General features: G+C 46.8%; 1 protein-coding gene across 1 annotated transcript in view; it reads right to left on the minus strand.

Annotated features, from left to right (window-relative positions):
• pcdh19 (protocadherin 19) overlaps positions 1 to 17,306 on the minus strand; it is a gene marked incomplete at both ends in the record, with an annotated part of 60,031 nt that overhangs the window by 21,429 nt on the left and 21,296 nt on the right. Inside the window, 2 exons of the mRNA XM_080526893.1 lie at positions 5,666 to 5,838; positions 7,826 to 7,884. Coding sequence (XP_080383019.1) covers positions 5,666 to 5,838; positions 7,826 to 7,884 — 232 coding nt within the window. The remainder of the gene's footprint in view (positions 1 to 5,665; positions 5,839 to 7,825; positions 7,885 to 17,306) is intronic.

A 17,306-nucleotide genomic window follows, 5' to 3' on the forward strand; every position in this document is an offset into this window, starting at 1 on the left:
CATGAAGGCCGCCCTTCGAGCCAGCCTCACGGACAGCGACTGGCTTGACAAGCTGCCGTGGGTCATGCTGGGGCTCAGGACAGCGCCTAAGGAGGACCTCCAGTCGTCGTCCGCTGAGCTGGTGTTTGGACAGCCGCTGCGGGTCCCCGGTGACTTCATTCCCAAGTCAACGGAGCCCTGGTCCGCCGCCGCTCAGCGCGCCTCCCTGCTGGACAGCGCCAGGACCTTCGTCCCGGTCCCGACTACGCAGCATGGTGTCCCTACTTCGAGGGTGCCCCCGGAGCTGCACTCAGCGAGGTTCGTTTTCATTCGTCATGATGGCCACAGGACTCCACTACGTCCTCCTTATGACGGGCCTTTCCGTGTCATCGAGGCCGGAGCCAAGAACTTCATGGTTGACATGGGGGGTAGGCCTGAGTGTGTGTCCGTTGATCGCCTCAAACCGGCCCACTTGGACCTTGAACTGCCCCTGGACTTGGCCCTGCCACCGCGCAGAGGCCGGCCTCCAGTCCTACCTCCCCTGCCGCGCCCTGGCCATTCCCCCCTCCGACCCCGACAACCCCCCGCAGCTCGCGAGCCCCCGGTCGTCGCTGCCCCCCGTCCTTCCCTGCAGGAGGACGTGATGGGCGATGTCACACCTCCTCCCGCACCTCCTGACTTTACCTACGATCGTAGGGGCCGGGCCATACGCCCTCCTCGCCGTGAGGATTTCCAATATTGAGGTGAACACTGGGGGGGCTGGTGTAGTGACTACATTATGGGTTCATGTTCTCCTCTTACTGTTGGTTGTGTAGTGGGAGGGAACCAGTTCTGGCACTAGGGGCAGAGGGGAGGATTATTAACGTTGCACCTTCCTGTTTAGATACACGAGTTTTGGTAACCATTTTCTGGTCCTGTACTGAGAGTACAAGTTGTTGTTTTGATTAAACAGTTATCATTACGTTGCCTACGTCTTTCCTTTTTCCTCCGGCACTACAGTATATATATTCCTATATATATATTCCGATGCAGGAGATGGAGAGACTAGGAGGCGAAGAAAGAAAAAAACGAAGGAGAAAAAAAAGCCTCTTGAAATCAATTAGGAGCAGTGTGGCCCTAGTGGATCTATCGGAGGGGAGTAGCGAGGAGTCTGTGCCCCCACAGAGGGGCTTCCATTCCTGGGCAACTGCTTCAGGAACACACCCTTTGGGAGTGGAGGGATTGATGAGAGAGATCCTCCAGGAGTTGAGGATATGGAATGTGTCAGGAGTGAGAGAGGTGTGTACTAATTGAGCTGCCTTGGGTCCCTCTGGCTATAGAAAGCCAGGAGGAAGATATTTTCTGACCAGCACTTTAAACCTCCAGCAATAATAAAAACCTACCAAACAAAACCCCACACACAAAATGGCCAGAGAGAGAGAGAGAGAGAGAGAGATAAAAAAAAAAAGATATCCAACATGTATAGTCTCCTGCACAGATAACATTAGCGCTTTACTATAAGGGAATCTCAAACCCTAAAAGCCGTAGCTTATCCATGTCCAGGGGAATGAGGAATTTAGTTTTGGAGCTGCGATAATCAAAGGAGATGAGAAAATAGCAGCTTTTGCTCTCTTTGTCACCAGACTCCCTCCGCGGCTGTTCTCCCTGTCGACTCCCATGACATTAATTGATCTCTGGAGCCAAAGCTAGCATGTCGTACATGTCTAACCATTCCCCCGACTTCACAGACATGCCTATGAAGATAAGATAATGGATGAGAGTTCCATTTTATTCAGATACTATTCCCCCGTTTATACATAGCTCTGTCATGTCATCATCCATACAGGAGCTCATACAAGGGGACTATTAATGGTTAAAGATAGACCTAGAATTTAGTCTGTGAAGAGATACAACATAATTCGATTTTTCAACAGTCCTCTGATGCGCTGGCTGGGTTGATTTCAGGTCATGTTGTAGTCTTGTGAGAACACAGACAGTCCTTAAGATGCCTGGTTCTATGCCATAATAAAACGCACAATCACAATGCACCGATCGATGGACAGGTCTCTTCAGTGGTATTTCTCAGACACAATACATAGTAGAGTATCACTGTGTGGAAGACCAGAATTGGATCAGAAGAATGCAGGAAATGGACAACACGCTGAGGCTCAGTAATAGAATCAAAGCACAGAAAGTGGAAAGTGGTTCATAGGAAGGCTGTTTATTGTGTACAGAAGCCAAAGCTTTGTGGGGAGTTGTGTCTCTTTCTGTCCACATGGATTCCCACACTGACGCTCCTTAGAGGAGGGGGGAGGGCTGGGGGGGAGGGAGGCGGAGGCACGGGTGCATCTTTGTACAGAGGTAACGTAACGTCCCCTGTGCAAACGCCACCTTTCCATGCCTGAGAATAGTAAACATTTGCACTGTAAAAGCCCAGGGAACCAAAGGAGGAGCGTTTTTACCATCCCTTTCCTTCCTGCCTGCGTTTGCTTTCCCAACACAAGAACGCTGAACAATAAAAACACAAACGGAGAGAGGCTTTTGTATCCAAACGCTTGTGTTTATGTCCTTTGGCAATTGGTGGGTTTTTTCGACGTTGTTTTGCTGCATCATGAGAAGCAAACTACACATCTGAGGTATTCCCGGCAGACATGTTGTAAATGGTTGGGTATTTTGTGAGCGTGCCTATTTGTTTTCTCACATTACCCTCCATTGAATGGCTACTGGTTAGGACAAATTAGCTAAATGCGTCATGCTTTTTATACGCACATCACCTAAACCACTGTGGTTTGCGCGTCATACATATCCAATGGTCTTGTTTGTGCCTTGGTACTCGTGTCGATTAGCACTGAGGAATATGTTAAAGGGGTTTTCAGCTAATGTCCTCTTGAAAAAAGGATGATGAAAGGGCCTCGTCCGAGGTAGAGGGAAGATTCAATTGTGCGTTGTGCCGATTCTGTCGAGCTTCGCTGGCCCATCACACACTTTAACTGTGTCATTAGGCCATCGAGATCGTAATGGAAGGACAATTCCATTTGCGATGTCATTAGGTTTCTGCATGTGTAAGGGTCTTTGGTCAATTCATTTAATAATTATGAACAGTCCTCATTACTGTCGAGCCTCAGCTCTGCCTCAGACTCCTCTCTGAAGACAATGAGAGGACAGATTCAAATGAAGCCATTTTGTTCTGTGCTCCTTTTTCAACCTGATGAAAATGGCCTATTGCATAGACCATAACTGTGTCTGGGGCAGAAAATGCAATAACAAATACGGAGAAACCATTAGCAATTGGAAACACATATTTGTCTTTATCTATTTGCCATGGTCAAAACAGTGGACATCGGTGTGAAATAGTCTCTTATTCGCTTTAGCAGTGGTGTGTTTTAGTTTTGCATTATACATTCAAGGAGCGTGCTGCATCCATCTCCCTGAAACAGATACAATCATCACCAGCGCTAATGAAAAAAAAGCTGCCTCTGAAAGCCTCTCTCCTCTTGTAATATTCTTCATGTACATATTTTCTAATTGTCTCCAATAATGAGATCCCTAGACTGGAGGACCTGTCAGTATGCATTTTTTAGAGACGCTGGCATTTTTCGGGATGTGAGAAATAATTACGGCTAGCCAACCAATAGTTAGCTAGCTCACTAATCATTGTTCATTACCATCTGACACTGTCGAGGCAGCACTCCCAGCATCCATTGCAGATAATTCCAACGACAAGCCCCCCCCGACGCCCACTCTCAGCCCACCCTGGCACTATCTACATCTATTTACCTCCCTTGCATCAAGTAGCAGGCACCACTTAACTGCCAACCGCTATGGCACATCCACTCACTCCACTCACAACATCCGCTTCTTGTGGAGATGAAAACGGAAGTGTAAGAGGGCTGAAATTCCATATTCTCCTATACCACTGCATGGAGTCTAGCTTTACCCATGATGCCTCTGGTAAAAAATGGCTAGTTAATTAGCCAACTGGAACAGCCAGAGGGCCCATATTATCCAGAGCTAACAAGTGCCTAATTGGTTCTTCTACAGTATTCCCAACATTCAGAATGTGGCTCTGTAACAAAACCCCCCAAAAAGTCTACCTTATAAATAATTTCCTCACACATTTTTTGAATTTCTGATTCCTTTTCCTCATCTCTCACTCATTAGACTCTCTCCTTCCTGAGCGAGTCGAGGAGAGAGGCTGGAGCATGACAATGTGAGAAGTGAAAATGTACAGAGGGCTCACTGGGGCGGTTCGCCGAAAATGGAAGCAAAACCATCTGACTAAAAAGGGTACAGAAAGAAACACTAAGAAAGTCGCAGCATAAAATTGGACACAATCACACTTCAGCTAAAATGTTGTCACATTCCCCTATAAAATGTTACATATCCTCTTCTCTTCTGTAGCAGGAGATGACAACTAACTCGGATATAAAATAGCCATCTATGGATCTATGAATAATATTAGTAGTAGCTTTCCGTGCTGAATGTTGGAGGCGTTTCATTGCTTCAAGTGACTGACTAAGATAAAAGACCTATTCACCGCAGCAGCATAAAGCACAGCAAATCACTGCATCCTCTGTCCTCAGAATAGAACAGTTAGCTGGAGTGAGAGCTGATGAAATGGCTGCCGTATTCACACAAGGGCTAGCCTGCTCTCCCAAGCCTGAGCACCTGTGTGTGTTTCCTTTGAGCTGGGTAAACACCCCCCAGGTGCATTTAGAAGCATACAGGTCTGTGCTAGCGCTACCCACACACACACACACACTCTCTCTCTCTCTCTCTCTCTCTCTCTCTCTCTCTCTCTCTCACTCTCTCACTCTCTCACTCTCTCACTCTCTCTCTCTCTCTCTCTCTCTCTCTCTCTCTCTCTCTCTCTCTCTGTCTCCATCTCTCTCTTGAAAAAAAAGCTAAAAAAATAAATAGCTAGTGACTGGCTCATCAGTGTATATATGTATGTATATATACACCGATATACTTTCTCTCTTTGTCTCTCCATCTCTCTCTCTCTCTTTCTCCATCTCTCTCTCTCTCTCGAAAAAGCGACACTCTCCCTACCCCGCTGGAACGGTGACTGGCAGTAGTTAAGAATGAACATGACCCCTCCTCTGACTCTTGCCAGCAAAGTGGATGTCTTCTTAAACGGGAAGTCAGAAAGGAAACATCAACATTAATTCCCTGCTAAATGATCCCACTGAATAATGTATGAGAGCACACGCGATATGTAGATTTCCACCTTCCACCTTTGTCAGCCTAATTGCTGCCATTCAAGCGCATCTCAAGTCGGGCCCGCTTTGGAGTGCTAACTTTGCTGCTATCAGTCAATAATGTTACCCAAGCTTGTATCAAAGACTAGCCTTGGCTGGGAGAGATCCCTCAACATTAGCAGCCTTAGCGGGACATCAAAGGGGATAGATAGACTGAGGTGTTATTCACACTTAACTGATCTGAAGCCTTATCTGGGAACAGGCATAATGTTAAGGATGCCCTGGTGGCATAAACACAGACATAAATACCCACGCGCACAGACACACACATGCACGCGCACACACACACACACACACACACACACACACACACGCACACACACACACACACACACACACACACACACACACACACACACACACACTCACACTCACACTCACACTCACACACACGCACACATTATGCACGGACAGAAAGTAGAAGAGAAACACACCTTTTCTCCTACCTTGGTCTGGCAGCTGGCAGACGTTGGGGGGCACGGTCATATTCAGCACGTCGTTGACAGCCGTGTCCACGTAGTGTCCTCTCTGGACATCGTGTTCACTGTCAGTCTGGTCGCTCTCCTCATGCCCGCTGTCCTTGAGACTGTTCCCCTCCAGGTCCTTGAATGTCGATGTGCTGTAGTGGGCAAGGAGGGGAGGAGGAAATGTTGATTTACTGTCACATCAACTTCTATCAGATGTTCTCTTCTCTCCTTCACCCCTTCTCTCTCTCTCTCTCTCTCTCTCTCTCTCTCTCTCTCTCTCTCTCTCTCTCTCTCTGTCTCTCTCTCTCTTTCATACTTTCTTTTTGAAGGAAGGTGAAAACCTTGAAACGAGGATATGAAGGCTGATGAGGCGGCTCCATTACTTGTCTCTTGGCTCAGCTGGCTAAAAGGACAGACTGCCACTTGTTTTTTTTTCTGCAGGGAACATACCTAGCTAGTTAGCTAGCTAGCTGTAGCTGCAGTAATCTGAGGGTAGCGAGGCGCACAATAACAGTGTTGGGGCTTTTTTTGGATTAAGAGGCCATTTTTAAACCACAGAGATAGCGGAGCAGCTACCGGCGTTGGCCCGGGCAGACAGTATGGACGCTCTGACTTCAAGGGCATTAATATGAACCGTCATGGGTCTAAAACAGCAGGCAACTCAGGATTACTCAGGAAATTCCTGGAAGGAATAGACTATAGAAAATGTTAGGAGCATGCTAACTAACAGCTTGTGTCTGTCTTGTTTGGGACTTATAGTCAGTAGAAAAAAGGGGGGGGGAAGCAATCAACAGCTGCATAGTATAAGCATGACTTCCCTTCATTTGATTGCCACTCCACTGGAACAAATTCTGCTTTGCTGACAACACTAGAGAGGCGGGGTGGCGTGGGGGGGGATGTATAGATGTACAGGCGCCTTAGTCATGCTGTGCACAGGGAAAGGAGAGGATTGGAGAGGAGAGGAAAACGAGAAGAGAGGGGGAAAGGAAAGTGAAGGAAGAGAGAGAAGAAAAGAGGAGGAGAAAAGGGGAAAGGAGGAGGAGGAGGAGAGAGAGGGTAACAGCAGCAGTTCCCAGCTCGGCCCAGACCAGGCATTTCACCGTGAGAGAGAGGACTGCAGTGGCGGTAATGCCGGTGCTCTGCTCTCTGATGTTATCAGTGTAATTGCACCTGTCCCAGACCACAGGGCCTACAGGCTCCTGAGGGGATTTCTTTGTAGTATGCTGCAGAGGCCCGTACTTGAATGCCTTTTTGTTTACATAAACACAGGGAAATCTTTTCGGAGGGAAATTGCTATAATGGGTTTTTTCAAAAGACCGGGATAGCCTCAAACAAAGGCATTCCTGGAATGCTATAGCTGGAGGTAAGAGGGTGAATTATAGTATTGGTGCCGAGCCTAGCCGCAAAACCTCCTGGCACTAAAGGGTATGATTAGGGATGTCTACACTACCCCCCCGCCACCCTCCCTAATCCACCTAATATCATTCTTCAGGTACACTCAGGAATGCACCGTAATCCTTCACCTCACAATGAAAAGCTTTGTTCCGTTCTCAACATGGTCGCTAAAACTAACCTCATTATTGGTTCTTTGTGGTAGAGCGAATGTTTTTAGAGTTCTTTTAAGAGCTGCCATCTTACTTCGGTAAACGTACAGTAATATTCAAACCGTGTTCTCTGGAAAAATTCTCTTTGAGTTCTATAGTCTTATTTATTATAATATCATGATAAGTAGTCTTTAAAAAGACATGATTTAGTGCGTTGAGGAGTTTTAATATTAATCAACATGCAAGAAGGGTACAACTTCAATGGAAATTTATAGAATTATTCATAATTGTGAAAATCAGTGCTTTGAAGATTCTACTGGTGAAACGTATTAAATATTGTAGACAGAATCGTCTGCCTCATCTGAACAAGAGTTAGCTGCAAAGTCATACGATTTATTTTTTAAAATCAGATACTTGTATATATATATATATATATTTCTTTTTTCTTTTTTTAAAGGATGTGTATACAAAGAATAAGCAGTGATTTCACAACAAGCATGCGTTCATGTGCTGTATGTCCAGCCCACCAAACAATGACTCATCACAATGAATGAAAAGAGCTGATCAACTTTTGTAAGCAAGACGTCGGTCCTACCTTTTAATGAGGTGTGCTCTGCTGTTCACATAACTGGAGTCAATGGAATAATTCTCAGTCTGAAAGAGAGGATGGGGAGGGTGGGGGGGGTTGGAAGAGAGAAAAAAAACAGAGATGAATTAAATTATGCAGGGAACCAAAATAATGTTACCAGTAATTGGCTTTCAATAGAAATGTTATTTCACACAAAGGCCCGGTAAGCAGCCTCAGCTTTCAAAGGCGGAATCCATTCTCTTTCAAAGCACACACAGAGAGAGAGGCCGACTGGGAGCTGAGCAGAGTGCTGCAGTGTGCAGAGTATCTCCTCTCCTCTACTCCCTCCCTCCCTCCTCACAGCCAGCCAGACCATAGTCTTCAAAATGGAGTCATTAGGGAAGACAGTGCATCACGCAGAGAGAGGGAAAGGAAAAGTTTCCTGTTTTTATCCTCTCCAAACTCTCTTTTTCACCATTTTTTTTAACGGAGATATTAATGTATAAATATTAAATAAATAAATGTGAGAGAAGGAGAACAAATTAAGAGCGCACCAGGGGAATCTTAACTTTTGCGATTGCGATGAAAAGGCTTCTGGAATCTGCATACGATGGATCTCTGACCCACATTGAAGAACACAGTTCAAAGGCATCTTGCATTCAACATTTCTTTGTTTCTTCTTCTTTTTTTGTTTTACAACATGTAATAGAAAGCAGGGAGGGAGGAGACTACCGACAGGAGAGAAGAAACATTGAGCAGGTAGCCCTTGTGCCTGGTGAGTATCCACTCACACCAGATAAGATGTCAAGGGGGGCAGAGAGGGTATCGAGCAGACTCAAATGACTTTTACAGCCTTTTACAGGAGAAAAAAAGCAGCGTATGACCCTTTTCTACACAGTTTGATAAGATGCAGGTGTTTTCCTAGGAGAGAAAAATGGCTGCCCCTCCCATAAATTCCTGTTCCCTGATACTCTGGGGTGATAAAAGAGTCGATGACTCCCTTTCCGAGGGGAAGTCTACCTATCAAACCCCTGACAGAAAAGTCACCCCTACGATAAGAGAGGTTAATGCAGGCAGTCGAGCGAAGTCACTGATTACCAAATGAGGGACACTTTCTACACGGCCCTGCTGTTCAGGGAGCCGCAGCCGCGTGCAGTCGCGATGCAGGGGTGACCAAACACATTTTGATTAAAAAACGGCAGTCATGCGCGCTCTCTCTCCTCGCTACACGTTTTAACGGGGGCGAGTTTGGTTTTGAATTCTCTCTCCCCTGTACAACCTGTGAATGCTGACAATGGAAATTAAAACCACAATGCCAGAGAGAGGAGAGGAGAGGAGAGGAGAGGAGAGGAGAGGAGAGGAGAGGAGAGGAGAGAGGAGAGGAGAATGTGAAACACTAATCCCTCTGTTCTTGGATCTCTCTTCTTTTTTTTTTTTAAACCACAACAGCAATGCAGGTGGATCACAGTCGATAATGAATGGTGTTTACCTCTGGTAAACAACACACCATGACCCTGCTTTGACAGCTTGTTCAAATGTACAGTATGTATGTGTTTGTGTATGTGTCTGTTTCACCTCCTAATATCCCTTCCAGTTCTCCAGGCTTCAAAGACAGACTTCAGCATTATCGTAGAAGGCTTGGGCCCTGTATTGTTCTCATTTCCTTAGCCTAAACTCACAGGCTTTAACGATGTAGGAAGTCAACAAAGTCATTCCTATGAAAATATCCCGTTCGCCATCATTCCCACCTCTGTCCACTAGGCCAGCCAGAATACCTTCAATCACCGGCAAATAAGGCTTTGTTTGTTGTCTCACCTCCACGATGCCTAATTACCTCCACATTACCTCCACAGCCAGATAATATTGTAATTAGCGGCGATGGCAGGGCAGGCCTCTGAGTGAGATTTGCGAGGCGGTGATGCAATCTGGATTCACCGAAGGTTAGAGCTGGGGCTCTTCTTTTCTTTCTTTTTTTTTTTTTTGGGCCATCGCTAATTAAACCTTAACTCGTTGTTATCAAGGAGACAATTTGTAAAAAAAAAAAGCCATTTTAATTAATTTTTTATTAGCACGTCTTAATTTGGAGCACACCGTATTTGTTATCCGTGCCTCGGCTCTTCTTTGTTCCTTGACTCCATTAATATGAAAGTAATTGACGTTAGCAATTATTTTGCTAGTCTTACAGGAGTGGACGTGTGTATATACAGTATATATATATACTGTATATGATGTGTTTTTGTGGGGTGCCACCTATGTGCACATGCCACCTATGCTCCACTTCGGTCCCAGTGAGCACTCATTATAAAACCTCTCCTTCTCGCCCTGCATACAGAGACTAATGAACGCTACATGGCTGGAGTAACAAGGGGAACGTGTCATTAAAGAGACACGATACACATTTCCTGATGAATCTCTCTCTGGATCCGGTCTGTAATTGGTTTGGACTGTAAGCTCCGCGCGAGAGTGTCCTCGAGAGGGTTGGAGGAGACTCAGGCTCTATGGTAGGCCCACACACACAGGGCTACATCACGACTGCATTTCCCAGAACACACTCCATCTTAACTGTCCCTCCTAAAGACTTCCTCATCCCCACTACCCCCCCTGTACAACTGCATTTCGTTGTCTGGTATTTGGAGGTACTCTGCAATGACAATGAAGTTGAATCTAATCTTATCTAATCTAACAGTTTCTTTACTATATAAAAAAAGATAATAATAATAATAATAAAATATTCCTTCTGGGATAGCCCCTGGTCATAGCATAGATTACTTCTTCTTACGATGACTGATAGATGATTCACTTACTTAGACAAATGTATTCGTTGTAAGAGACGCTTTGGATGAAGGCGTCTGATAAAATGCCAAAAATGTAAATGTAAATGTGATGCATTCATGAGGCACTCTGGAGAGCCTATTCTGAGGGAGAATAGGATGCATTAGCGGGAGCTTCCTGTAAAGAAATGTACCAGCCGCCCCCGCCTCAGCTCTCCGCTGACCGAGTTCAAGCTGGAGGACATGTCAATAATTCTTGCTCAGAGGTCGAATTTCAGGCTAGAGGATGAGGGCCGCTTAACTACAGTGAGGCCACCGCAAATGGCTACTTAATCAGGTTGGACAATGTGTTGTTGTGATCTGAGCGGCCCCAGTTTGGCGGCCAGAGTCACTTTATCCCCGTAATTATTGTTCTGTTTCATCTGGAGAGGAACACCAGAGCACTGGGAAAGTAGAGCGGCTCGCTTTCTCACCGGGTGACTGATAGGTGGTGTCAGAGAGAAGGGGCGGTAAGTGGACGGGAATGAAGGAGGGAGAATGGAAGGAATGGAAGGAAGGAAGGAAGGAAGGAAGGAGGGGGGAAGATAGGTGAGATTCGACCTGGTTGAGGCTTTCTCCCCTGCCACAGACGCATTCCCTGGGGCCTCTCCCCCTGTCCTCCTCTCCTCTCCCCTGTCTCCCCTGTCTCCCCTCTGTCCCCCTCTCCTCTCCCCTGTCCCCCTTTCCTCCTCTTCCCCCTCCATAAAGAGGGCACTGGGACGCCCAGCTCCACCTTCTGCCACAGTGAGGAAAAGCAATCTCTTCTCTTAGTTGCCGCCGTGTGATTTGATTTGCCTTCCCGCCAGTGTGAAAATTGGTTTCGTAGTCCGGATGCAAGTATATTCATTGAACGGGGGCACGGAGACTGAGCATCGGGGGGGGAAAGACACAAGTATGAGGAAAGTTCAGCTGATGTCAGGGAGATTTTGCCATAACCCTGCTGAAACTGAGATATTATCTCTGTCAAGGCCCGATACGTCAAGCGATAAAATTCCCCCACATTTCCACATGGAAAGATTCTAAAGGAAGAGAACCAAGGACTAATTGAAACAGCATGCTTTTCGCTGCAAATGATTAATTATCAGGCTGTGTCCTTGTTTTCTGTGCAATAGATAAAATGCCTATTAATTTGCTGTTAATTCATTTCAGAGAGCAAAACACTTAACTCCTCGACTAAACCTTGCTCGAATGTGGTGGGAATGAGGAGAGCTGGATAAAGACGTGTTCGGAAATGATAAGCGCCGAGGAAAAGGAGGTCTGGGGAAGGCAGAGGCTCCCTGTCTGTTCTGCGTGCCCTTCTCTAATCCCAGCAAATTGGGTGAAAACACAGTTGGCCAGGCTACATCCTTCCCTCTATAATACACTTTTAAATATATATTAAACCCCAAAAAAACAAAATTAAAAACAGCCTGCTATACCACCAGTGCATCAACAACTGACTGATGGCATTCCGTTGGCTAATTTTCATGGCTGATTTGATCTTCACTGTTTCCATTTCATGCCTCGCTCTTGACTCCTATTAGGAGCTTGCTCGTGGAGTCCCTTGAGACCAGGGATGAGATGTTACATATAAGGAGGCTTGTTGTTGATAGACTCTTTCCCCGGGACAGGCACAGGCAGGAGGGCTCAGGGATACAGTGTATTCAGACATTGGATACAGGCTGTTCTGTCTATTTGTGTGGCAGGACTGAGAGAGAGTCGCGAGGGAGGAGAGAAGAGCATCAAATCCTCTGTTGAAAGTGGAAAGGTCATTGTCTGTAGCTGCCTGTTTACACATGCATATATTCCTCCTTGTATAATGCTGCAGTCAAGCTGCGGAGAAGATTGTGATTGTGTGTGTGTGTGTGTGTGTGTGTGTGTGTGTGTGTGTGTGTGTGTAGTATGTGTAGTATGTGTGTGTGTGTAGTATGTGTAGTATGTGTGTGTGTGTAGTATGTGTAGTGTGTGTGTGTGTGTGTGTGTATGTGTGTGTGTGTGTAGTATGTGTAGTATGTGTGTGTGTGTAGTATGTGTAGTATGTGTGTGTGTGTGTGTGTGTGTAGTATGTGTAGTATGTGTGTGTGTGTGTGTGTGTGTGTGTGTGTGTGTGTGCATGCGTGTGTGCCTGCCTGCCTGCCTGCCTGCTCAGAACGACAGGAGAGCTGTGCAGCTTTTCTCATCCTACACCCCTTTCTCACACATTCCACCCTCAAACCTCTCATGCTCTCTCTCTCTCACACACACACACACCGACTCTCTTTTTAACTCCTCTCCAAAAAACACCGCTCTGACAAGTTCCAATTTTGCACGCCCGTGCTGACGGCCCCGCCGCCGCTACAGCTAAAGCTAGCACCCCTGGTTCCTCCGCCGCTACAGCTAAAGCTAGCACCCCTGGTTCCTCCGCAGCTACAGCTAAAGCTAGCACCCCTGGTTCCTCCGCCACGCCGGGTCTGCTCACCCAGCTCCCTCTAAGCCGCTTCGCCTCGCCGTGTGTGGCGCCCCGGGATGACGACACACACACACACAGACAGACACAGACCTCCTGGCTGTACCTGGTGGGAGTGCATTTATCCTCAGATTACCACCAGAGAGGGTGGAAATGCTCATCAGCCTGTGTTAGGCTGCCAACAACACCCCCCCAACCCCCACCTCCACCACCACCACCTCCCCCGCCTCTGTCACACATACAGTTACACACACACACACACACACACACACACACACACATACAGACTCACACACACACACACACACACACACACACATACATACACACACACACACACATACATACAGACTCACACACACACACACATACATACAGACTCACACACACACACACACATACAGACTCACATACACACACACACATACACACACACACATACATACAGACTCACACACACACACATACATACATGCACACATACATACATACATACACACACATACACACACACACACACACACAAACATACGCACACACATACAAATTCAGACACACACACACACACATACATACATACACACACACACACACAAACATACGCACACACATACAAATTCAGACACACACGCACACACACTCACACACACACACACATACACACACAAACATACGCAAACATAATGCATCCCCAACCCGTCTCCATCCCTCCCCCCCCCCCACCACCTCCCTGATTATAGAATTTCCCATAGATCCCGTGCCATCTGGTAGATTATAGATCTACCTCTCTGTTGAGAGGAGGCAGGCCCCCTCGGGGAGGATCAACAGCCAAACGGGTGAAGGAACGCCTGAGGCACACCCATGCTTCTGGACCAGATTACATTTTCTATTTCTGCCTGTGTGTGTGTGTGTGTGTGTGTGTGTGTGTGTGTGTGTGTGTGTGTGTGTGTGTGTGTGTGTGTGTGTGTGTGTGTGTACGGGAAGGGGAGCCATGATGATGAATATGAGGAGTTGTTACCATTTAATATCAACCGGCTCCCTGCAAACTGAAATTATAGGCGATCAATCGTGACAAGGAGTCACGTGTGACAAATAGCCTGTCACATTCCCGGCATCAGTTTACTTCATCAGCTGTCAATTCACCCCAAACTCAATTTGCCCAATTGGGAATCAATCTTATTATGAATGTGAGTGATTTTTGAGGGAGAACGTTGTAATGGCTTTTTAAAGCTCCTTGCTTTGCTAAGGCTAGAGTATTTCTCTTTCTTTTTTTTCTTTTTTTGTTGCTATTTGTCTGCAGGCTCTGCAGTGCAGTCCATTATTTCACACAAAACATTGACTGAGCGATTCAAATGTTATCACGAGAGCAGCCTTGACCACACATCGGGGTTGTCATTGGAATTGTTTGGCTGGTTTTAGCATCACTTGTCAAGGGAGGAAACACAATGAAACAGATACGTAAACACAACACCGCTTCCTGCTTCATTCTCTCTCTCTCTCTTCCGTGTGAAACGGAAGATATTTACCCATTCATGTCGACAACAATCACCAACACTTCTAATAATCTGAGGAAGAGGGGATATTTTGAGGATGTTCCTGCTCTGCATCTGGGTTTGTGACAGATTGGGTGGTTGGGGAGTTGGGGGGGGGGGGGGGTGGGGGGGTGGATCATGCCCTTGTGTTTTATCCTATAAAATACTCAATAGGCTGGCTTCATCACACTCAGGCCTATAGGCTCCATTTGAGTGCAGTCAGTGGAGATGTGATTAATTATACATACATTAATAACAACAGCATTAATTATTCATAAGGCCGTCAACGTCAAAGCTTATTCCCCCCTCATATCTCCCTCCCCCCCCCCCCCGCCCCCCACCCCTCTTTCAGGATGATGAAAAGATTTTAAATAATAGCCTCCCTTTCTAGACATCTGCATTCCAGCATACAAGGCCTGCTGGCGGTATCCTAGCGTCGCTCGCTGTTGTCTTACTAGCGAAGCGTTGTTTGAGCCCAGGGTACGCCTGGCGCCAGGTGCCAGTCAGAGGATTAGTGGAATCGCACCTGTGCTGTTTGTCTTCGTTTGGCCTTTGTGGTTTTCCCATGTAAATCAGATACAGACAACACATCCACTGAGAGTCGCAGGTTTATCAGCGCACGCATCACGCTCAACGGCTTCACACCGCTGACATGAGGCAGGGAGGATAGGGAGCTGGGGGACATTTGACACCTGTGTATCAAATGAACCTGAGAGTGTGTCCGTGTGCGTGTGCGTGTGTGTGTGTGTGTGTGTGTGTGTGTGTGCGCGCATGCGTGTGCGGGTATGCGTGTTCACGTGCGCGCTTGTGTGTGTGTGTGTGTGTGTGTGTGTGTGTGTGCATGTGCGTGTGCGTGTGCGTGTGTGTGTGTTTTCTCAAGGCTTACAATCCTGTACGGTATCTGCCTGTCTGCTTTTTAAACAAATCCTTCAAAATTGCAATGAGATTTGGTTTTACATACTAAAAAGGGGGAGGAAAAAAACCTGGCTATCATGTTGCTTTTTTCCAAAGGATAAATCGGCTTACTTTTCTTTAAGCCCGCGGAACCTAATCAAACTCAAATAGCGGGAACGTCCCGGAGGCAAGTCCCGGGGGATTTTCCTTAATTTGGATGTCAGGAAGAAAACTTTTTCACAACTCTCATCCCCCAAAATCCGGTGGCGGTCCGCTAACCGTCACCTAGCCGACAGGTGGGTAAAGGCAACTCACTGAGCGGGCCTCCGGATCCTTCCTCAAAGGGGGAGTTGGGAACATTTAATCCTCCTAGATTTACCGGGCTCCCAGTCGTTCTGCCAGTAGGCGTGACAAACCTTGCTGTTAGCAGCCATTTTAATTTGAGTGAATTAGCAGCAGTAGGATCAACGGCCCCGTTCTGTTAACCAACGTAGCCGGGGAGATGGGACACCGTCATTTGATGTACTCATATCTCCCACGGCTTTAGCTGACGTCACCTCTCACTAATCCCTATAAGCTATAAATAAACAGCACAACTTCTCTCAGCGTCTCTCCCACGTTTTTTTGGGTCTAATAATTTATGATCTTGAATACTTACAGAGGCACTGTGATGACAATCGTTCTAAAAAAGCATTTGTTCTACTATCTACTATTATCTATCTATCATTGCTATTATTACTACTATACTATGTTTACAGTATACAGTCGTTCCTAATGATGACTACAGCTGTGCGACCCGCACGTGTGAACTGGACCGACCCAGAACAATTAGTGCATTATTGTATTAATGAATACAAACACTTGACACTTGACATCCATAACAATGGGATTGTCGTGGGCGTCGAGAGCCAGAGGTTCAGGACACTGATGCGCGTGTCTTTGTCTTTGTTGTGACTGTAAATCAACTGGTCCACTCTACGAAGCGAAGTCGTTCCCTAGGTATCTAGCGGGCGGCAGCCTGGCGCGTAGCGTCTTCAGCATACAGACGCCCCCTCTCTCTCTCTATCTATCTCTCTCTCTCTCTATCTCTCTCTCTATCTCTCTCTATCTCTCTCTCTCTCTCTGTCTCTCTCTATCTCACTCTCTCTCTCTCTCTCTCTTCCCCCCCTCCCCCATCACCATGACAAGGCATCTTTCCAGACCTCCTTTTTTTGTTGTTGTTGGATGGAGATTTGCGGCAGCTCATTACAGACTGGGAGACTCTGTGAGCGGATGCACTCACTCCGAGATGGATTGACTCGCTCCTCATTATTGACGTGCCTTAATCTGACACTGGGCGAAGGGATGAGTCACCGCCCCGCAGACGCGATGCGCCACGCCAGAGACGCTCTGGCAAACAGGAGGGCAGCGGCCGGGATACAGGTGGAACTTCATCAGCGGTCATTAATCCTGCTAGCAGGGCCCGCCGGCTCAAACAAATGATGTTTACACACTCTGCTCTGGCTGGCCAGAGGGGTGGTGGAACCTAGCTAGGGTGTGTGTGCCGGTGCTATAGTAAGACCCCATGTGCGCGCACGCCACACACACATACGCACACACACACACACACACACACACACATACGCACACACACACACACACACACACATACGCACACACACACACACACACACACACACGCACAAAGACGTCTATGGCTCAGTCGGTAGAGCATGGCACGAACAACGCATAGGTTGTGGGTTCGATTCCCACTGGGACCATATATACTGAAAAATGTATGCACTCACTGCAATGTAAGCCTCTTTGCCTAAAATTGTCAGCTAAAGGCATATATATATATATATTAC

This window comes from Nansenia antarctica (assembly GCF_963989245.1).
Source record: "Nansenia antarctica genome assembly, chromosome: 3".
Classification (NCBI taxonomy): Eukaryota; Metazoa; Chordata; class Actinopteri; order Argentiniformes; family Microstomatidae; genus Nansenia; species Nansenia antarctica.